The 23,807-nt window shown below is 44.8% G+C and overlaps 1 protein-coding gene across 1 annotated transcript; it reads right to left on the bottom strand.

Annotated features, from left to right (window-relative positions):
* Positions 1 to 291: 291 nt before the first annotated feature.
* Positions 292 to 16,946, bottom strand: GCM1 (glial cells missing transcription factor 1). The gene is made up of 5 exons (XM_059701405.1): positions 16,758 to 16,946; positions 6,867 to 7,119; positions 5,586 to 5,698; positions 4,463 to 4,591; positions 292 to 2,162 (listed from the first exon to the last, which is right to left on the bottom strand). The coding sequence occupies exons 1-5, from the start codon at positions 16,830 to 16,832 to the stop codon at positions 1,428 to 1,430; spliced, it is 1,305 nt and encodes a 434-aa protein (XP_059557388.1). The 5' UTR covers positions 16,833 to 16,946; the 3' UTR covers positions 292 to 1,427.
* Positions 16,947 to 23,807: the final 6,861 nt, after the last annotated feature.

Genomic DNA, 23,807 nt, shown 5'->3' with positions numbered 1-23,807 from the left:
CAAATATGCATGGGCCCCAAAATTGTATCTTCCATCCATCTTTCCTTAGGGAACTAGTGTGGCATGTGCTCCACCAAACTAGGGAATATAGCCCTGCCCAGAGTGGATCAGTTGGTTGAGCATCATCAGGTTGCCGGTTTGATTCCCGGGTCTGCAGGAGGCAGCTGATCAATGTTTCTCTCCCTCTCCCTTCTTCTCTCTCTAAAATCAATAAAAACACATTTAAAAAAAACTGGGGAATGTACCAAGAAGGAAAAGAGGTATGGAATCCCAGAGAAAGGAGAGGAAAGAAGGTCCAATAATGATGGTGAAGAGAAACCAGCATGGCAGCAGAGCAGCAGGATTAGAGCGCAATCTGTCCACATTTGAGGAGAAATGGAAAGTTCCAGAAGGACTCTCTTTAAGGAAAATATGAATTACTATAAACAAAAGGACTCTTATGGTTGGGCAGTATTTGAGGATAAACTATTGTTAGTTATAAAGGAAATTAAGCAATGGGTTGAGACAATTATCAACTCCAGGAGAAACAAACTGTTGTCTAAAAAAGGAAATGGGATTATAGTATACCAAATAGCCTACTGGTAAGCAGTCATAAAAGCAGTGATTCTGGATAGTCAGTTAACCAGAGACTGTGATAAAGACTTGTGCTTCAACAAATGGTGCTGAGACAATTTCATTTCCACATGCAAAACTAAAATGAAATTCAACCCTGGTTACCTTATACCATGCACAAAAATCAATGAGACGTGGAACGCTCACCTAAATGTAAGAGCTGAAAATATAAAGCTGCTAGAAGAAAACATAGGAGAAAATCCTTGTGGCCATGGATTAAATAGGGTACAATAACTGGGAAACAAGATTTTCAAAACATGATCTGATTATAGGCTTTTATCTAGAAGATAAACTTATATTTACCCAATTATCCAACCCTTCCCCTTACCTTCTTTCTGCCTCTGGAAACCACAAATCTGACCTCTGTTTCTAGAATTTGGTTTTTTCTTTTTTAAGTTTCCACATCTAGTGAAATTATATAGTATTCGTCTTTCTCTGTCTGACTTATTTCACTTAGCATAATGCCCTTACAGTCCATCTATATTGTAGCAAATGGCTGGATTTCCTTCTATTTTATGGCTAAATAGTGTTCCATTATTTATATTTGTACCACAACTTCTTTATCCATTCATCCATCAGTGGACATTAAGTAGTTTCCACGTGTTGCCTGTTGTCAAAAATGGTGCAATGAACATGGGGTGCTGATATCCCTTCAAGACGGTGATTCTGTTTCCTTTGGATATACGCATATCCAGAAGAGGATTGCTGGACCCTGTGGTAGTTTTAATTTTTTTGAGGAACCTCCATACTGTTTCTCCACAGTGACTGCACCAAATCACATATGTACGAACCATGCACAAGGGTTCAGATTGGGTTCATCTTAAAGGACAGAGGTTGAGAAGCATTTCGTTGTTGTAGTGATCCAGACCCACGTACCTCATTTCTTCATCAAAATTCCACTTGCTGCTCTTGCCTGGCAGCGAATACTGATGGTGAGGATAAGAGGTATAGGTAAAGAGGAAGGGGTCTTCCTGAGGCGAATGGCACGTGGTGGGAGGGAAGTAGCTGTTAAACTCCATGTGCACCTTCTCTTCATAGAGATCCGCCCCTGGACTTGGCCATAACGGGAGACAGCCAGTTTTGGCTGAAGGTGGTTCCACTGGAATCTGCTGAGAAAGGGGATCTAAAGCATTCTGGGGAGGGGGGAAGTCATAAGGCCAGCCGGCCTGGGGGAAGGGGTAACTGGGACACACGTTGTCGTTAAGAGGATTTCTCCCCAAAGCAGCGCTTTTACTCCATGTTTGCAGATCACTGTAATCAGAGAGGACTCCAGGGACAGGAGGCTGAAGCAGGTCCCCAGCACCATAGATCCGAGTGTTGGACACTTTGCATTTCTCATAGAGCTCAGAGGGGCCCACGGTAGAAGTGGGGTCTGCCAGATCAGCGGCTCCCCCCAAACCATAGCTCTTAAATAAGCCTTCACTCGGTGACTTCTGATGGGGGATGCCAGCCGTCAAAAGTCCACCGTCACCACCAGGCAGGTGGATGCTTTCCTGGAAAGACCAGTTTAGAGGTAAATTCCCCCAACTTGGTGCTTCACCAGGAACAGACTGGAAAGGAAAGCGAAAAGCCTGTGTAAGTAAGTTAAGCAGATGGACACAACTACCCCAGGCGCCCATGAGTTACTCTGTACAAATAGGTGCTCTGTCCGAGTTTCCTCACTCCTGGCGTGCTCGGAGCGCAGACGCACGGAGCAGCATCACCACGGCCTCTCAGGGTCTGAAAGAGGAGACGCTGATTCCATCTCCATTTTAGATCTTACTAACCAGTAAGCGCCAAATTTCCCTTCACTCTGACATGAGTGTTTAAGCCAGTGGTTCTCAACCTTCCTAATCCCGCGACCCTTTAATACAGTTCCTCATGTTGTAGTGACCCCCAATTTCATTGTTACAAATTGAACATCATTAAAGCACAGTGATTAATCACAAAAACAATATGTAATTATATATGTGCTTTCCGATGGTTTTAGGCGACCCGTGTGAAAGGGCCGTTCAACCCCCAAAGGGGTCGCGACCCACAGGTTGAGAACCGCTAGTAAACATTTCCCCTCATACGCCAACCTCATATCCTAAATGCCTGTGTGAGAAACTTACAAGGGCTACTTAAGAAAAGTCAAATTGCAGCATCACAGATTGGTCTTATGCTCAGTACAATTCTCAGGGGGTCCCCTCTCTCTTGCTTCCCTCCTTGACTTTTCTATTTTTCAGTGTTGTGTGACGTCCAAGGGACTAGGGTTGTTGTATTTTTTTCCTCAAGAGATTTTTCTCCGAACTTATTTTGTTGAATCATAAATAGAACTTCTAGACTATGAATTGGTAAATGTATTATTTTTATTTAATATATTTTTATTGATTTTGGACAGGAAGGGAGAGAGAGATAGAAACATCAATGATGAGAGAGAAGCATTGATCGGCTACCTCCTGCATGCCCCACGCTGGGGATTAAGCCCACAACCCAGGCCAGTGCCCTGAGCGGGAATCAAACCATGACCTCCTGTTCATAGGTCAACACTCAACCACTGAGCCACACCGGCCAGGCGGTAAATTTATTTTTGTAAAGAGAAAGTATATTTTCCTCCAGTGAATCCTAGGAAAATAATCTGGTTGAGGATTAAATAATCCTCTTGTCTATGCAAAACTATTGACTAATAAGAGGATGGGGTGGAGAGACTGTCACCAGGTAAGAGTGAGTGGGAAGAAATGCCCTTCAACTTGTCCCACAGCTGGGAGAAGGGATGAGGGGCCAGTTACTTGGACCTGGGGCTTACATTTCCTGATAAGAGACACAAGTCATATATATATATTTAAAATGTTAAAGTACATTTAGAGCTTCCAGGGATGGAATGACTCCATTTCAGTCCTCCAGAAAGAAACTTGAAGCATCCCTGGCCAGTGTTGCTTAGTGGTTGGAGCATTGGCCCGCACACCAAAGGGGAGTGGGTTCAATTCCCAGTCAAGGGCACGTACCTGGGTTGGGGGTTTCGATCCCCAGCCCTGGTTGGGATATGTGTGGAAGGCAACCAATCTATGACACATCAATGTTTCTCTCTCTCTCTCCCCTTCCCTACCACCCCTCCACGCTCTCTAAAAATCAATGAAAAAAAAACATCCTCTGATGAAGATTAACAAGAAACAAATAACACTTAAAAGAAATGTGGAGCATTGCACTGCACTGGTCCACTTTTACGCGGATCTTTCTCAATAAATACCTATACTATTTGGATCCAAAGTTGGGAGTCGGTGGATGCAGAGGGCTGTCTGTCTGCATTGATCTTCCCCATTCTCTGTAGGGGATTTGAGCATCTGTGGTTTTTGGTATCCATAGGGTATCTGGGAACCAATCCTTTGTGGATACTGAGGTACAACTTAAGTTTGGGGGGCAGTCAAAAGTTATATACAGATTTATTACTACCCAGGGGGGGTCAGTGCCCCTAGCCCTTGCACCGTGGAAGGGTTAACTGTAATCTGTTTTAGGGAAGAATGAAAATGTGGGCAGAAAGCATGAGGCTAATATTTGTGGAGATCATTTCAGTTAATTCTGGGTCTCTGAGAACCAAATTATAGAGTGCCAAAATGTAAGTTAAATACTAATTCCAGTTTCTTTTTCATTGTGGTAGGAAAGATGATTCTAAAATTACATAGAATTTATGTTGAGAGCATGCGATAAAGATGGTAGAAATTATGAGGAATCCCTCAGGCTCAGTTTGTGTGGCAGATGCTGGCTTACAGGTGAGCCTGGCGGGATATGACTTCTGCTTTCACTTGTAGGTAAGGGGCTGGAGAAATCTACTGCCCCACCATCGGGGTGGCGAGTTGCCGTCTGGTTCTGAACACACATGGGGAAAGGTTACCTTTGCCTCTGGGCTCCTGTTCAGCTTTAAGGAGACGGAGGAAGATGCCACTTGCACTTTCTTTACTGTTCTTCTTGCCTCGGCTTCCATTTTGGTTTCTGGCTTTGGATGATCGTGTTCTCCCTTTGACTTAAAGGAGACAAGGATGTAAAATAAATGACCAGATGGTACTTCATGGTGTGTAAAATTTTACCCTGTGCCCTGTCATATGACCGTGTGTTGCTACAGTTGAGCATTGTAACAAGGTTGGCTACACCCTTTAAGTACCTCCCAAGTCCACCGAGCACTTTCTTGCCTGCCTGTTTTTGTTTACGATGCTCCTCCTTTTCCTGGTGTCTCTCACCCACACGGCAAAGTCCTATGCGTCGGGATAGCAAGTAATGCCTATTGCACACGATCTCATTTAACCTCCAGCACAACCCTGTGAGGCACATGCTATCATTATCATTCCCAGTTAGCGGAACGGGAAATTGGGGCATGGAGAGATTGCGGTGCCTGGGTCACTTCCTGGTAAGTGGGTGAGCTGGGAGCTAATTGTTAAAGATTCAGGAATTCTATGAGCTGGGTGTTAAAAACAGACGATTGCTTTAAATCAGCCAGGATGGGAAGACTTACAGCACAGGAATGGGCCAACCTTGAAAATCAGAACACTTTCCTTTCGGGGGAGTGGGAGGGGCAGGGTTACCAGCACGCCACCGCTGCGAACCCAGGCAGACACTGGCAGAGGCCACTCCTCACCGCTGTGTATACCACCGCTCCTGCTTTTACTTCCCAATATCCAGGTTTTACAGAACACTGGGGCTTAGGGAGGGCAGTGTTAGGTTTGCAGAGCAACTCAGAAGTCAGAGCTGGTATTCAGTCTGGAGTTGGAGGCTATGTACAAGGCAGGGCTGCTGGCCTGAGCGCGATCACGTTACTAACCCTACGGAGCCCAAGGCAGAGGCAGCCAGGCACCCCTGCTGAGGGGTGGGGTACAGGCACGTGCTCGCCCAGAGTGTGCTTCTGGGTCGGTGTCGGCCCTCATTCACCTGCACATCTCCTGTGTGAAACCCCTGCTCATACTCTGTAACCGTGTCTTGAATGAAAGAGAAATGGCATCTTATCACTATAACCCAAGTCCAACCTGGAAAAATATGAAGCGACCTTCATGCCTCCAGAAGTTGGTGACCGGGAAGCCCCCGTGGCCTCGGCAGGGAATGAGCTTCAGGGGCCCATCGCAGTTGGGACAGCGTTTCCCTGCAAAAGAGCAGCAGAAGGTGACCTCGTGCCACCGAGCCATGCCAGCTGACCCCTGAGCCCGGGCAGCCCTGGTGGTGTTAACCAGGAAGCCGGGATGGCAGAGACTACACCTGGGCCAGTTTTATGCACTTCCATCCACTGGGCAACCCCTGGCCCCAGGAAGCCTGGCCACCACACGGCCCAGATCAGTCTCACAGTGGCTAGTGGAAGCGGCCTGTAGAATGGGGTATTTCACAGGTTAGGGGAGAGGTCTCCTGAGCAGAGTATCCCTCCCTATGTACTTACTGATAAGTTAAAATTCTTTACAGAAAAGAAGACAACATTCTTTTACTTCACGATTACAACTAAGAGTCAAGGAGCAAAGCCACATGGGAGAGAGAACGCAGCTGCTAAATTTTCACTCAAGTATAAATGACCAATATTAGATCCTGCCTTGAGAGCAAGTCTTGAAGACAAGTTACAAGGAAATAACAGGAGGTTACTTGAGGTCTGAAATGGACCAGGCACAGGGAATGCTGAATGTATTTCACAATCCGATGAACATGATAAAAAACAAAAGGAGCACACATTTCCGCATGTGATTATGGCATGAACCCAAATGTCATGGAATTGAGTCTAATCGCAAATTTAGCCCCGGTGCTCCCACTCCAGATCAAAGCACTCCTTGAGATCATACAGGGATCTTTCCCCCAAAAGGTCAGGAAGCAAATCTAATAGACAACGTTCTCCTAAACTTTATATGGGCTCACTGATGAATTAATGTTAGTCCCATAAGTGAGGCATCTCCTTTTTTTTTTTTTTTTTACATAAAACATCAGTACATATTAGACATTTTAAAAACATTTCTTTACATTTTTAAATTTCAGCTCCATTGAGGTATAATTGGCATCTGCCTTTTAGCAGAGGCCTTGAGTTAGGTGCCTAAACTCAAGGGAGCAGTTTTAATGGTGGATGCTCTGGTCAAGACAGACCCATGGGGCAGTACCCTGTGGGGGCAAAAGGGGGGTGGGTGGGTTCTCCTTAACATGTTCTGCATAGGGACAGCCTTGGTCTCCTCCAGTGTGAAGGGTGAGCCCTTGTGATGCGCTGGGATGTAGTGGCCCAGCTGAGCGGAGCGTTTGAACGGACACCGGCTTCCTCTCCAACGCCAGCGAGCCCCACTCACTCTGCTGCTTCTGCCGGGCTTTGTCGCAGATCGCAGGCCTCAGGTAGATCTTGCGGCCCTCCTTGGCGGAGCAGCCGCGGCCGCACACCACCACGCCCAGGCAGGACTTCTTGAGGATGCGCGAGTTGTGGTTGTTGGTGTTGCGCATGGCCCAGCTGCTCAGGTGCCTCTGCGCGCTCCTGTCCTCCGAGCTGTAGATGTACTTCTCGTAGGAATCCGGCCATTCTTGGAACCAGTCTACCTTTTTCACATCCTTACAGAAACACAAAGAATACCATTATATTTTAAGCTACAAGGCCCGACTGTCCATCACCGTGGAGTCCAGAGACAGGAAGGTGGTGCTGGCGCCCAAGAGCGAGGCCAGGGACCCTTGGCAGAGACCAACCTGGCTCCCGCGGTGCCGGCGATTTCCGAGAAGGGCGTGCAGCAGCAGCTGTGTCTCCTGCACCTTTGCTCCCTGGACCAAAAGGAGCTGTGACTCAGCCCTCTGAGTTCTACCCGATGGCGGCTTCTCCAGCCCTTGGTGATAAGAGTTATGACCACGTCTCACTAAGAATTTTTGAGGGTGAAGTAACGTTATTGTGTTGACACAATTAATGCGGAAACACCCTTGTGGCAGGATAGTGAGGTCATAACTCATACCACCGTGCAGTTACCATATTAAGCCTGGGAAGGCTAACGCAAAGTCCTTGGCGGTGGGAGGACTGGAGAGCCCGGGCGCAGGAGGAGTCTGAGAGCCGTTTCCGCCCTTATGGAGGTCTCCTTTTTCTCCATTCCTATATTCATGTTTCTCAAACAGGGAGAGGAGTAAGGAGGAGATTGCTTTGACCGGAAGCTTCTATCTTCTTGCTCAGGATTGGCACTATTCCCTGTGCTGAACCTCTAACTAAACAAAGACACTCCATCGTGAGCATAAGGTATTTGGCTTCCTGTGTATCTGTTTCCTCATCTGTGTAATAGGGATAACAAGACGTGTCTACCTCAAAAGTAGTTCTGAGAATTAAATATGATAATACACAAAAATACTTAGCACAGCCTGGAGTACATTCCTCGGGCCCCACTTTAGTCCACAGAAGCCCCATCAGACAGTCCCACCTGGTTCTTAGCGTGAGAATTATTAAACAGTCTCAGGAGTCAAACTCGGGCTGTGTCCATCCCCACAGCTCCCAGAGACCTGCCATGGTATAAGAAGAGTCTGGAAGATCATACTAGAAGATTCCAGAAGGTCCAGAAGGAGTGATCAGGGGACTGGTGTTCATTGAGTTAGATTTCAAGTTTAGAACATGACAAAGAACTGTGTAACAGGAGACTCTGAGCAAGGGGTTTTGTCCCCGAAGCCTCACTTTGCTCTTCTCTGAAACGGGAACATTGATAAAAGCACACTTCAGACAGTACTGTAACGAGCAGATCTGTAAGCTTTATATAATGAGAGTTGTATGAGTGGAATGTCACGGGAGCTGAGATAGGTCTGAGGAAATATGAGAGGTTCTATGCACTTGAGAGTTTAGTGGTTAAGAGCTAAGGCCTGCAAACTCGACGCATGGGCCAAATCCAACCCACTCTCCGCTTTTGTAAATAAAGTTTTATTGGAACACAACCATGTTCCATGCACTTGACTGTTGCCCATGAATACTTTCATGCCACCATGGCAAAGTTAAACAGTTCTGGCAAAGACTGGATGGCCTGAAAAGCCTAAATGTATACTATATAATTGGCCCTTTACAGGAAGTAAGCCAATTCCTGGCTAAGAGCATGGCCAATGGAGGCAGATGACCTGGGTGTGAGTCTTAACAAGCTCCTCCCCCTCTCAGTGCCTGTTTCCTGCTCTGTAACAAGAGCATCTACTTCACAGGGATGTTCTGAGGATGGAATCGTCCGACATACGCAAAATGTTTATAACTGGCCACAGCAAGTTCCACATCAGTGTTGGCTGTTATCTACTAGACCTGGGGTCACACCAGCCAGCCAATGTGACTGTAGGAGCCCCAGCTTTCAGGGAGAAAGGGCCCACGGAGGGGCCACTGCATGCCTTAAACCTTGCCAAGCCTAATGCAAGTCCAAGCGCCTACACAACAAAGCTTAATTGTTGCAACTCTGGTTCCACCCGCTTCCTTCTCAGGGCACTGACAACAGCAGGCCCTTCGAGGAACTCCTGTGTTTTGGGAAGGGGAGGCTGCCCCTGAAGAGAAGGGTGAAGGGTTCTGAACGGGATGAAATTCAATGTCCCAGAGGAAGAGAAACAGCTCAGGCAGCCTCATCATCTCCTGCTTTCTCCACCCACCTCTCTCCTCTCCCTTCTGGCCTAAGCACCAAATAAGGCTCTCTTGTTTCCTGTCACAGAAGTGCTACAGAAAGCATAACATTTTACCTTCTGAAATAATCAAAATGCAGGTTAAAATGTGTACCTTTGTCTAACAGTTTGGACTGTACAAATCTACTGGTGGATCCCAATTACGCAAATACAAAGCACAGTTGTCAGGGTAGCAGAGACAGGAGAGGAGGACTTAGGGAAGCTGAGATTTTCATGTTTTAAAGTTGAGTGGCCCTTTAGGCTGGTCACTGGCATAAATCCCATGAACCAGGAGGAGGGGAAGGTATTTATGAGAGCGGCTCAGAGGTTCTGGTTAAAGAAGACACCCTGTTCTCAGAGGAAAGAAAATGATCTCCACCCTGTCTGTCTCTCTCTCTCCCATTTTCTCTCAGTTTAGTGTATATTTTGATCTCTCCCAAGGCTTCCTCTTTGACCCATGGGTTATTTAGAAATATATAGTTTAGCTTCCATGTGTTGGAAGATTTTCCTGTTGTCTTTTGCTATTTTCTAGTTTGATTCCATTGTAATTGGAGAATATACCCTGTGTTTTTTATTATTTTAATATTCTTGAGATTTGTGTTAAGGATCACAATATGATCTACATTCTACTGTCTTTTCAGCTCCTCCCCCCCTCCTCACAGCCCCTCCACTGGCACCCTAGGTTTCTGGTACCACTAATAATGCAACAATTTTGACAACGTATGGACTTGAGGAAATAACTAGGAGTAAAAGGACTCAAGCTATTCTCTTGGCTATTTATTTATGCCCAGTTTTTTTACCTGGATGCTTTGTGGAATCTTCAAGCTTTTTTGACATTGAAATTAAGGGAAAGCCAGATCACAACAATGCAAAGGAACCCACCCAGGTGTCAAATGAATGATAGCGACTTTTGAAAGCCTTTTAAATTTAAGGCACAGGAGAGGTAAAATGTAAAAAGAAAGAATAATCCTTTCTTAATTGTGTTTAGCAAATTCCTGCAAAATATTTTCTTCTTTTTTTTAGATCTTTTGTTTATTTTAATTTCTAACTTTTCATGAGTAACTCTTTGTTTTTCCTCTTGGTTAAGAAGTTTATAATTTAAGGAGAATATTCTTAAGGTTTCCAACATGTAAATCTAACTAATTTATATTTTATAATCTCATTGGTAATATGTTGGGGGCTTCATGAATGTTTTTATGATTTCTCTGTGTAATTTTTTACTAAAAGACTTAATCCTCTAACTCTCAAAATCCTTGAAACTCTATATAATCATAGATCACTCTTCATCATCTCCTCATTCTAATTTATTTAACTACTGACGTTTTAACAGAGTACCTTAAGAATTAAGAATATGCTATTATATAAAACAACAAATTAAAATCAACATTCTGAAATGAGGCATCAAAAATATCTACCTGATTAGGTTATTATATTAAAACTGATTTTCATTTGGAATATAGTCTAGTCTCAGATAAAGCAATTATCTACCAGGTTTTCTTTCATTATAACAGCTTATTAAGTCCTTAAAAATAAATGTTTCCAAGTAAAACAGGAATAGCAAACAGATACATCTTAAAGCAAATGAGTTAGAAGGGAAAATTAGATGTCACTTATGGAAAAACAATTCCACCAGCATTTTGATTTACACACAACTTTTCAAGAATTTCTCCCTTCTGAGCCAAATGAAAACAAACTCCAAGCGTTCTCAAAAAGATAAATTCTATTCAACAAAATGCGTTCGAGTCAGGCATTCCTGCTTAGGCTAAGCCTGCCATCTCCTTCCTTCGTTAAGGGGTCAAGACTCAGACAAAAAGCACCTAACTTACTCAGACTAAGGTGATCCAGCGTGGCCCAGCTTTCAAACTCTGTCACCTACTCCTCCCTTCCCTCCCCCACTCCACCCCACTAAGCAAGGGAACCTGACAGGTGCTCAGAGAGAGCTCTGCTACTACGGGTGCAGTACTGGGCCCAAGCCCATCACACCGGAAACACAGGGCAGCAGAATTCTGGCCCCAATCACAGGGGAGCCAATGAACATGAAAGCCCACATAGGTTGCGCTGCCCCAGGGAGTTTCCGGATACCAAGAAAACTGGACAAAGAGGACAAAGTCATGGGTATCTGCGTCAATGTGACCTGATCATGCAGCCAGATAATAATTGACCAGAAACCCAGAATCTGGGACCTGTGACCTCCCTCCCCAGCACCAAGACACAAAGATTGCTACAGCTGGCTCCTTCTGGTCACATTTAGTCACATGAATTCACAGATAGAGCTCCGACATTCACCTTGGCTAATAAGTTTTCACTCATCTCCTACAAAAGCCAAAGAAACTTTGCTGGCTAAAATCATGACCCAGGAATTAACTAATCGGAGATGCGGCCTCTTTGTAGTTGGCTCACCAGCTTTTAGGTTGGTCTGCATTTCTACTTAACCTATGTATGTTCTCATTGTTTTCTGTCTATAAAACATGTACTTCGGCCTTGGAATTTTGTGAGTTAATGACTCAGTGTGGCTTTGGCCATGGGTTTAATCTGAAAACTGCTCATGCTTAGGAACAAAATGATTCCAGGTATTTGTCTGCTGTGGTATTGCTGGAACACCCTGTACTTTCGCTTAGAGAAACTGGCTGGTGCTAAGAACGGAGTAGCTACTCTCATCTTCCTGCTGAAGTGGGTACTATTTAGGAGAAAAGGGAACTGATTCTCTTCTCAATTTTCAACCCCCCAAAAAAGGGGAGGGGGGAGGAATTTCTTAGGGATTCAAGGCTCTCAAGTATTACAATCCGTACTAATGAGCGTGTGACACTCTCAGGGACCATGCGATGAACATTTTTTAGCGAAGTAAAACTAAACCAGCACCGGACATTTGCTGCTTGCACCAAGGAAAGCCTACAGAAATTCTTTTTTGAACCTTCAAAATGCAAAACTGGTGTATTAGATTAGCCTGGAAAAACAGACTTTTACCAATGATGGTTTTGAGTAATTTAAGTGCCTGTCCTTCTGGGCTGGCTCCTTGCGGACTAGGTTAAAGAGAGATGGTATCAAAATAATCACAAGTTAGAGGAGTGACCAGAAACAAGTGAAATGAAGGTTTGTTAAGACACATATGCAGCTGAAAGAAGGAAGAAACAAACTGGGGAGGGATGATATATTGAGGGCAAGTAGTCTTTCTAAATCCAAACCTGATGGCGATGCTTCCCACTGCCTGTAAAATAACCCAGTCCTCTTCGATAGCCTGCTCCAAACCACCTCTCCAGTCCCCAGCCTCCCCAATCTCCTTGCTGCACACCATGCATAAGCTCCCTCAAATGAAGACTTGGTTAGTCTCTTCCTGTCCCTATCGCCCCTTTCCCCTCTGAGATCTGTCAGTCTCTTCTATGCAGTCATGCCTTTCTTGTCTTGATTGCTTTCTTCATTTGCCCTAATCCACCCTAGTTTTACAATGCCCTTCCCTGGGGAAAGCCCTTTGCCAGGTGCCCTACCTTGCTTTCCATGCCCAAGTCCTGCTGAATTACATACTTTCTCCTTTAAGCACTGCAAGCATTTTTCGACATGGCTTTGATTCTTTATTTGGGCACTAATCTTGTTCCCTTAGTTCAGGTCAATGACCCCTGTGGCCCTGAGCCTGCTACAGTGTCTGGCACATTATAGTCACTCAAAAAATGTCTGATGTCCTGGTAACAGTTGTCAAAAGTGAGCCCATAGCCCTAACCGGTTTGGCTTGGTGGATAGAGTGCTGGCCTGCGGACTGAAGGGTCCCAGGTTCGATTCCGGTCATGGGCATGTACCTTGGTTGTGGGCACATCTCCAGTGGGGGGGGGGCGGGGTGCAGGAGGCAGCTGATCAATGTTTCTCTCTCATCGATGTTTCTAACTCTCTATCCCTCTCCCTTCCTCTCTGTAAAAAAAAAAAAAAAAAAAAATTAATAAAAAATATTTTAAAAAAAAGTGAGCCCATAAATCTGAGATACGTAAAGTGATACGGAGTTTCCAGGACCTGATACAGTCAGGATTCACTCAGGTGACCACTGTGAAACTTGAAGCACGTGAGTGAATTAACAGGAAAGGAATTTGTTTTACAAGTTGCAGGAATTTGCCCATGGGTTGCAGAAGTACAACTCTGGTAAGAATATAAAATCATGAAAAATAAAGTAGAAATTCTTTGTATGGGTGGTACAGAGAATGAAAGTGGGGAAATTAATAATAATAACAAACCATTGCATTTGATCCTTTAAATAACTTTTTCAAAAAAACTTCTAAACAGGTGGTCTGAGGAAGAGTAACCACCTGAGAAACTCCATGAAAAAGGGGCTCCATGGTCAAAAATAGGTGAAGGTGCCCTAGCCATTTAGCTCAGTGGATAGAGCATTGGCCTGTGGACTGAAGGTCCCGGGTTTGATTCTGATCAAGGGCACATGCTTGGGTTGTGGGCCCAATCCCCAGAAGGGGGCATGCAAACACAGCCAATGATTCCCTCTCATCATTGATGTTTCTCTCTCTCTCTCTCTCTCTCTCTCTCTCTCTCTCTCTCTCTCTCTCTTTCTCTCTCTCTCTCTCTCTCCCTCTCTAAAATCAATAAAAATATATTTAAAAAAATAGGTGAGGGCAACACTGCCTAACAGGGCTTCCTCCTGTGAGAGCCACCCATGCACAGGGCAGTTAGAAAGGCTCTGAGCCTGCTGTAAAGACATCTTTAACTTCGCTGAACCTAGTATTTCTCTTTTTCTCTCTTCACAACACCCATTAAAATTCTTTGCAAGTTGCCCTGGCTGGTTTGGCTCAGTGGATAGAACGTTGGCCTGTGGACTGAAGGGTCCCAGGTTCGATTTCGGTCAAGGGCATGTGCCTCGGTCAGAAGTGTGGGAAGGCAATTAATTGATGCGTCTCTCTCACACTGATGTTTCTTTCTCTCTCTTTCTCCCCCACCCCCACCCCCCTGTCCTTTCCATTCTCTAAAAATCAATGGAAAAACATCCTTGGGTGGGGATTAAGAACAACAAATCCCTTGTAACTTATACTCTACTGAACACATTTTGGGAAACACTGCTCTGAACAGCTTAGAGCTTTAAGCAGGGTATATAGGAATTGCTGTCTTCATTTTACCCAGGAGGTAACTAACACTTCAGGACATCAACTTGTTTAGAGTTACACAGATTAAAAACAATGAAGCCATCCATTAATAAATTCCATGTTTGTCACTTGTTGTTTAATATGTACCAGGCATCATGGTAGGCCTGGGCCGGCAGGTCTAGAATGCAGGCCACCTCCCAAATCTCAGGTCATGCCATCTAGACTATTAGAACTAAAAGGGTACATAAGAGACCATTTAATGTAACCACCTCCTTTTCAGAAGAAAGGGAGCCTGGGAAAAGGTAAACAACGCCCCAAGGTTCTACAAATAAAAAGAGCAGAACTGGAATTCAATGCCAGGGCTTTGTCTCCTGCTTCTCACAGTCACCATTCAGCCTCCAGATTTGCTCACAAAACATAAAACCCGGTATGCTTGGAAATCCTTCCAAGGCCTTTTATTTTCATCTCACCTGGTTCCTGATACAGTTCCAGAGCCAGCAAACACCCAGCTGGGGATGCTATTGTCTCTGCTTAGAAAACGTTAAGGGACCTTTATACTCTTAATCCTTTCTGTGGCGTGTTGAGCAAATTGAAGTTATTTCCATGAGGAATCAAACTTTTTCTATGAACTGTAAATGGTACATTTCCAAAATTGAATGTGTATTTTTGTGGTAAATTTTTCAGTTCAATGTCTTGGGTAGCTGAGAATGCTTTTATGCTGAGAATTCCTGTTGGGACATGTACTGTAATGAGCCCTGAGACTCCCTCCAGGGAGGTAGTTCTTTCTTTTGTCTGATCTGATGGGTGATCTGGATCCTCTTCCAGAAAACAATGGATGCCAGTAGGCAGTGCGGCCTGTCATTTCAGGGGTTCTCAGACCCCGCAAAAGCTCCTGCTCTGGGCTGTGACACTGCAGAATCATCTATGGTCCTGCGTACTTCAGCTCTTGATTTCGAGGATGCCTGGCTTACATTGGGGAGTTGCAATCATGAAATTAGGAATAGGCAGAAATACAGGTCCTTGAGCCAGGAGTAATTAAAATGTATCTTAAAGCTTCCCCTAACACAGCTGCAGCTGCAATAATCGTAAACCAATGGTGACTACTACAAAGACAAATCCCTAAAATAGATATTATGACTTAACTGTGGTTTATTTAATCATTCTTAAATGAATGAAAAGTAGGGCACACTTTCTATCCTCCACTTTTCCAAGATCTACCAAGAGAGAATGTAGGGAGGAATTTAAAGAGAAACAAAAGAAATCTTTTAAAAAAATATTTAAACATAAAGAGAAACAAAAGAAAATTAGTGTAAAATGTGAAAAGATCTGGAAGTCTTCACTAAAGTGAAAATCTGGAATGGCTATGAATCAGGACTGTGGAATCTCCCTTTCCTCTCCGCTGCTTGGATAATTCAAGTTTCTTGTTCCCCAGAATCAGGTAGACCAGCTCAACCTTTTCAGTACTTGGCAGTGCTGGATTCCGTCTTAGCTTTCCTAGCCACCTTTCCAAATGACTAGCAGTGAAGCAGCCTTCAACTAGCAGAGGAAGGTGGGGGAGCCCGTTTCAAATCAATGCTTTCTACCAAATTAAGAGTTAAGATGAAGGCCAAGGAAACATACAATCAAAGTCATTCTATGGCTGGAAAGCAGCCCCGTGTGTATTATTTACAAAAGTCCTAGAAGAGCGTGCTGCCCCCACACGGGCACTCCCATTTGGACATTCCAGTTACAGATTTTGTTTCAAACCATCACTATAGCAAATGAGACTGTGGGGGGACGTGCGCATTATGAAGAGTCTATTTATGGGCAAATACCTGGCATGGATTTTATGCCTGTAGGTAGCCAGGGAGGGTGCAACCTGAGCCACTATTGAATGAGAAGGGAAGTAGCATTTTCTTTGCTTCAGTCTATAAGGGGGAGGGGGGGGGCGGTGAGAAAATAGTGGGTTGGGGGATTGGTAAGTAAAGACCCACTCAAATCATAGGTTTGGGCATCTCCTTTGAAAATTCCTGACCCAGCCATGACTGGTTTGGCTCAGTGGATAGAGTGTCGCCCTGCGGACTGAAGGGTCCCAGGTTCGATTCCGGTCGGTCGAGGGCATGTACCTTGGCTGTGGGCACATCCCCAGTAGGGGGTGTGCAGGAGGCAGCTGAGCGATGTTTCTCTCTCATTGATGTTTCTAACTCTCTATCCCTCTCCCTTCCTCTCTGTAAAAAAAACCCAAAAACAATAAAATATATTTTAAAATTCCTGACCCAGGTGTCCAGCTGAAGCTCTGGAGGGCGGGAGTTGACCCAGTAGGAACCTCCACCGATTTCCTTCCAAGTCTTAGCAACCTAATAGTCAAGGCCCCATAGCCAAATGCCGGGTGCGGCAAAAGTAGGTTTGCAGTTGTGAGGGCATGAAACACAGACTTTATTCTTGCATTACTACTTATCAATTACTGTATAATTTTCTATACAAGCAACTGTAATCCTACTTTTGCCCCACCCCACCCTGTATTGAAGGCAGATTCTTACAGCCAGTACATACCTGTGGCAGTTTCACATCATTGATATCCCAGCTTAATATCTCTTTGTCCTCAGAATCAAAATCCTCAGGTTCCATGGCAAAGTCAGGTCAGCCACCAATTTCTGTGTATTTCACTCCCTTTAGCAGTGCTCCAGGATTTTGCTCGTAATTATATTTGGATCAGTCCACTCAAGCAGCGTAGACCAAGAGACTATTTTCTGATGCTAAAAAAATAAATGATAATAATACTGACCATTAAAGGGATACAAATCAGTGCTTGTCTAACTGAAAAACCTGTTTTATTGACATTTTTGCAATCACCAACGTACAGCTAGAAATAAAAGCTAGAAGCCGTTAAGAGATCTTGCTGAAAGAAAGCTGGCCAGTGGGAATCAGAAGTGTGGTGATGATGCACTAACCCCTGGGTCCTTGCTAGTCCCAGCTTGCGAAGGTTCTAGCAGGAATGGCTGTCACCTGTAGCCAATGGTTAGGGTCTTTCCTCCAAATGTATGCCCGTGTTTGAGGGGGAGAGCTGGCGTGGAGCTGTTTCCACAGAAACACCTTCATAAATTAGCTCATATGTGGATGAAATTCTAGGAGGGGAACATCATGACCAGTCATGTCTGTATAGTATTTTTTAAAGCTAAATTGCTACAGAGGTTAATGTTGGTCTCCCCGATAAATCCAGTGTGCACTTTATATCTTCAAATATGATCAAATGACATGCTTATATGAGATTCCTCTAAAACCTTGGTGTTGCTGACATTTTGGACCCGATCATTTCTTTGTTGTGCGGGCTTATCTTGTGCACTGTAGGCTGTTTGGCAGCATCCTTAGTCTCTGCCCATTAGGTGCTAGTAGCAAACCACCCTTCTTTGTTGTGACAACAAAAAAATGTCTAGAGACATTGCCCAACGTCCCCTGGGGGGATTGTATGAGAACTGCGCTAACATCATGTTTCTTATCATTTCACTTGAAGCAGTCTTCAGGACTTTGTGACTTCATCTTCAGCCATCTCACTCTTTCCTGTTGCCCACAAGAAAATTCTGTCTCACCTTACTTTGATTAAATTGTTTTATGTAAGCAATCGATATTCAAAACTTTTTGGTGCAAACTGCATTTCTTCCCCATGAAGAATACTGCTTTAGTTTCTAATTATAATCCGTTAAAGGAGATTTACAAATTAAGAAAACACGTTAGTTCGAAGTGTTCTACTGAGGAAAAACGAATCACTTTGCAGGTGAAATGTGCTTGTTAGTAGAATACGAAGTGAAACACGTTTGCATGTACAGTTGACCCTTGAACAGTGTGAGGTTAGGGGTGCCAATACCGCACGTAGTCGGAAATCTGAGTACAACTTAAGTCAGCCCTCTGTGTGCACAAAGCCCCAACCATAGATCTGTATCATTATCATTTGCTGGTGTTCTTGTAAAAACAAGGGACATGATGGTGTTATGTAGAACTCTTCAACAGCAAACTCAAACCACAAGCTGATTAATGGTCCCATGAGCTTTGTCCCTTAGTTACGTGACTTTATATAACCCTAACACTTGTCAATCACTGACAAGTATCCAAGTGTATGGATAGAGAAGTCTGTTGACCTGAACGTATAAATGAAGTCTGGCCATTAAATAACAAGCTAAACGGAATCAAAGAGACCTCCCGACCCTGTCTACCCACCCTCGCCCATCACTTAGTGTTCACAGACTCAAAGAGCATGAAGTCCCCAGGAGTTTCAAATCAAATTCTATGTTTGGAAAATAAACATTGAGTTAATTAAGAAATGATGCCACAGGTTGACTTTAATTTAGAAGACTTTTGTAACAAGTATATTAGACACAAATACCAAGTAAAAATGTGATTATGACAGATTTATGTACTTACCTCTTTGAAAGTTAGCAACAGTGATTCAAGTGGTCTAAAATTTGTTATCGCTAATTGGGATAGATTGAACTTTTTTCTAAAAAACAAAACAAATGAATAACAAGATTCACATTTCCCGAAATGAAAAACACTGTCTTAAGCCTAATTAATATAGACACACTTCTTTTGTTTTTAAATTAAGGAGAGGGGAATTAAATATCTTGCTAAAGAATAACTAGATTGTCTTTTAATTTTTTTCTGATATAAATTTTTACCAAATAAATGAACATTAATTTAATATTTCACCGAAGGATAGGAGCAAATCATAGAAAAGAAGAAAAGACTATTTGCCGCCCTTAAAACATAAACAAACTGAGCTTTTCTACAGGATTAAAAAGTCTAAATTTGTCAAGACTTTCTCTTTTTAAAGCAACTCGGGCCAAAGTGTATTCAATTTTCATCATTTCTACCAAAAAACCAACTAGAAAAATGGAACCCTGTAAGAATGGGGTGGCCATTACCGCATCCCTTATGTTTGCATTTTCTTGGGATTTCTGGCTTCCTTACCTTTTGACTTCGTATGGAGATGCAGGCAATACTGTATTATAAAAATCTCATCCCTGGTTCAGGTCTCAGCAGGCTCTGGTCATTTTCTAGGCAGAAGCCGCTGTTCCCTAACCCAGGTCAAGGTACACTATGCTAATGAGCTCTGGCAATAGTCCAATCAAAATCTAGATGCTCCCAGCTCAGGGAAGGTAAGATCTAGCAGGGAGCCACTTAACCAGCTCAATTCTCCGCAGAATGCCAGCAATGTGATGAATATTTTATGATGTGCCTCTGAACTTTCCCCTCCTTCATAGTAAGAGGGCCCTGTAACGAAAATGGATATAAGAACCCTAGAGGAAGCACAGATGTTTTCCTCCAGTAATGTCATAGGTTGGGCTCAGGCAGAATTGACAGTAAATTCTAATTCTCCCACCATTGAACCCTGAGTGTGTGTGTGCGTGTGTGTGTGTGTGTGTGTGTGTGTGTGTGTGTGTGTGTCTGTGAGAGAGAGAGAGAGAGAGAGAGAGAGAGAGAGAGAGAGAACAGACATTGCACTGAGGGAATTTATTGGAATAGATTTGGGTAGCCAACAGCTCCTAAACCAGAAACACCAAAATGCTAACCGAACCACTAACAATGATGCCCCAATAATTCCAAGTGTTCCAATCTCCCAAAATAACATAATTCTCCTTTCTAGACACGACCTCAGCAGTCTGGGCAACAGCCCAAAATCAGTTGCGTTCATCTGCTATGTTCCAGGCAGTCTGCTAGGCGCTGGAGGCACAGGGAGAAGTACAGCTGGGAAGAAGCTCAGTCTACCAGGTGGGTGCTGGAAGTGTCAGGGGAGCACGTTGTAAAGTATGACTGTTTAATCACTGTGCTGTACACCTGAAATAATAATATAATATTGAATGTAAACTATAATTGAAAAAAAAATTTTTTTAATAAAAAAGTTCAGTCTAGGGGAAAAGATGAAAAAAGACACGAAATGAGCACCAAGGTAACTTGATGCACAGAATAGAGGCAGCCTAGAAGGAGTGTAGGAGGAGAAATTATTAATCTGGAGAGAAGAGAATCGGGGGGAACTTGTTTTACAAAAATGATGCCTGATCAGCCCTTTAAAAAACAAACAGATCTTTGTCGAGGCATCGAGAAATGGAAAAGGCTGCTCCGGGTTGTGGCCATGTCGTGGGAAAAGGTGGAGAGGTATGAAAAGTGTGGCGTGCACAGCATCACGAGAAGTCAGTACCTGCCAGGAAGGGGCAAGCCGTCAGAGACAGGCTGAGAAGGAAGGAATGAACAGGCCAGAAGGCAAAATACTTGGGAGGCTTCGCAGGTTGCCGGGCAGACCCGGAGTGACCTTTGGCAATGCCGAGAAGATTTTCCACCCACCGGTCAGTCCATACATGAACTTTACCTTGAGCCATCTCACTCTTTCCTGTCCCCCACAAGAAAATTCTCACTTTACTTTGATTAAAGGGTAGTATGTAAATAATAGATCGTCAGACATGTTTGTGCAAACTGCAGTTCTTCCCCTATGAGACATACTGCTCTAGTTTCTAAGTACCATTGGCTAAAGGAGATTTACCAATTACGGTAGAAATGAGTTCAAAGTGTTCGACTGAGGAAAAACGAGCCATTTTGCAGATGAAATGTGCTTGTTAGCAGAACACGCAGTGAAGCATGTTTCACTGGAGTCTAAGACCCCACCTGATTTGCCTCGGCTTTCGCTGGCTACTCTGGGTCTGCTCCTTGCAGTCCCTCCCTTGACCGGGATGTTCTTTCTCCATCCCCCGAACATATCTGAGCAGGACAAGGCCTAAAGCTGTGCCAGCTGGCAGAGGAGGAATGTCGACTGTGTCCAGCTCCAGAATCGCAAAGCAGGACAAAGAGTGGATGTGAGAGCCACTGGTACACGTGTCATGATTGCCCGCGTGTTTGGGACTTCTCCTTAGAATGTCGTCTTCCCTCCATGTATCTAGGCCCTACCCCATCCCTTCAGGAACTCCCCCCATGCCAGCTCCTCCTGAGACCTTCCCTTGCAATTCTATAACAGGATTTCTCACTTCTGTGTGGTTCCAGCACTTTTCACTCTGAAACAGACTCTGCCTTATATCAGTTAGAACTAACTCTTTTTTTTCTAATTATAAAATAAATTTATGATTTTTTAAATATATATTTTATTGATTTTTCACAGAGAGGAAGGGAGAGGGATAGAGAGTTAGAAATATCGATGAAGAGAAACATTGATCAGCTGCTTCCTGCACACCTCCTACTGGGTATGCGCCTGTAACCAAGGTACATGCCCTTGACCAGAATCGAACCCAGGACCCTTCAGTCCACAGGCCAACGCTCTATCCACTGAGCCAAACCGGTTAGGGCAATTTATGATATATTTTTTAAAAATGTCATGGCCTCATCTCCCAGAGATTTCCACATTAACATTTTGGTTATGTCCTTTCATATTTTTGTTATTCCCTAATATACCAGCAAGCAGAGGTATTACTTTGCATAACTGTATTTAGACTGTATATGCGACTGCTTTTTTAACTGGTCCTAAGTGTTAGGCCTGGCTTCCCAGCTAAGCTGCTGGTCCTCCTGGCAGTGTTTGTTATCCTCCACGTCCCTTCTCCTCACAGAAGGACCTGCTGGAGTCCCAGCTGCAACATCCGACCCATCCTGGTCCCAAGAACAAGCCCTCCTCTGCCGCAGGAGGGAACCGAGCTCTCTGGCTGCACGCTCTGCGCTGTGATGAGACCGAGCAGATATTCCAACTGATAACAGCACCGCTGCCTTCTTAAGGCTACGGTCCCAACATCCTACCCATGTTCTTCAAGTTAGATCCCTCCAATTGTTAATAACAACAATAACCACAGCAGCCTTCCTCATCAGAACACTTATCATGTGCCAGGTGCCCCGATAACCACTGGTCCTGACAGCATCCCTATGAGGTTAATGATGCCTTTTACAGAGGCGGACATCGAGGCTCAGAGAAATGACACTGCACAGCATTGAGGCGGCAGAGCTAGGGTAGGACCCAGAAGGGAGGCTGTCGGCCTCGGTCCTGCAGGAACTGCCCCAGGCTGTTCCGTATCTGGAGCCTTTTTCTCGGGTCCTGTGAACCCCGAGCCCCATGTCATTTTTCCCGTCTCTGCCTCCTCCCTGACGACAGGAATCCTGCCCACAGCCAGGTGGCTAGAGGCCCTGCTGCTTGGTGTCTGACCTCAACCACGGAGGCTTGGATTTCTCAATATCTCTGCTCTTACGTCCCCAGTCACTCTGGGGCCTGCCTACTGAAATCGTTCTGGTTTCTTTCATCAGTGGTGCTGCTTTAGGCATTTTAGGAAGAACATGTCTTCTTGGTGTAGGACTGTCCGAAGCACCGCGTTCCCAGGCCCCGAATGCCAACGACTCCCCCGAGTCACAAAGTCAGCCATAACCTCAAACCCCCACAACCATCTGAGATCCCTAGATGGTTGGTGGTTCAGGTGGGAAAGCCCTGGGACATGGTGAGGCTCGTTAAGAAATACTGGGTGTGATTTAAAAATATTTCACCATGAGGCTTGAAATCTGTCTTAGCCATGGAAACTATGACCAACGTGGCATCTATAGTATCAAAGTCATAACCATGAACCCACGTGTCAATCTCCTGACAAAGGATAAAACAGACTCTCACGGTGAGTGGTGGATTGCTCCCCATTTCTTATAAATGTGTTGCTGTCCTGTTTGTGCTGAAAGCCAACCAACCGATGGTCTGCAGGTTGGTAACAATGTGAGTAAAGTCAGAATCGGGAGGACTCTTCTGTTTAATGTTGGAAATTAGTAAATCAACACCAACTTTTTAAAATTTAAGAACTACAGGTCAAAGAAAGCAGGAATATGACCCCACCGTTTCCAGAGAGCGAGGAACCACATTTTTTTTTTCATAAAAAAACCTAATTTTTATGATTATTTTTATAAGTACCAAGTCCGAAGCGCTGCCCCTGGGTGGTCATGGGGAGACTGGCCCTGGTGAATCTGGCTCTCAGCGTGGAAGCTGCCCATTTTCCCGCTTCAGGGGCTCATGGCTCAGGACTAGAAAGATGGCAGGAATCGGGGGGCGGGGGGGGGGGGGGGAGGTGGGGAGGAGGATGAGGAGAAAAGAGAGGTCCTTTCCGTAAAACTGCACATTAGCGAGCCATAGGACAAGCAACTGTTTGAGGAAGGAGGCCCTGCCCACAGCAAGGCTTTTCAGCACCCAGGACTGATTCCTGCTGGCCCAGCACCCACCACTTTGGCAGCCTGACTGCCCTAGCTGGCTCAGCGGTAGTGGAGGCCACTCGGGAAAGGTGGAGGCCACTCGGGAAAGGTGGAGGCCACCCAGCAAAGGTGGAGGCCGCTCGGGAAAGGTGGAGGCCACCCGCAAAGGTGGAGGCACCTAGCAGAGCCCATTTGGAAATGGGTGACCAGGGCAACTGAGGCATCCTCTGCAGAAGGCTGTGGAGACCTTAGCAGCTGCAGGGCAGGGGAGGAAGTGACATCTGTGGAGACTGAGAAGACTCAGGGATGAGCGCACACGAGACATCCCTGCAGAAGACACAACCATTGATAACTGGGCCTGGGCTGAGATCCTGAAGGTGGGTCCCAAGGGCCAGCCAGTAACAGCCTAAAATGCCTCAAGTC

This window comes from Myotis daubentonii, chromosome 6, assembly GCF_963259705.1.
Source record: "Myotis daubentonii chromosome 6, mMyoDau2.1, whole genome shotgun sequence".
In the NCBI taxonomy this organism is placed as follows: domain Eukaryota; kingdom Metazoa; phylum Chordata; class Mammalia; order Chiroptera; family Vespertilionidae; genus Myotis; species Myotis daubentonii.
This window is presented reverse-complemented; position numbering and strand designations above follow the sequence as displayed.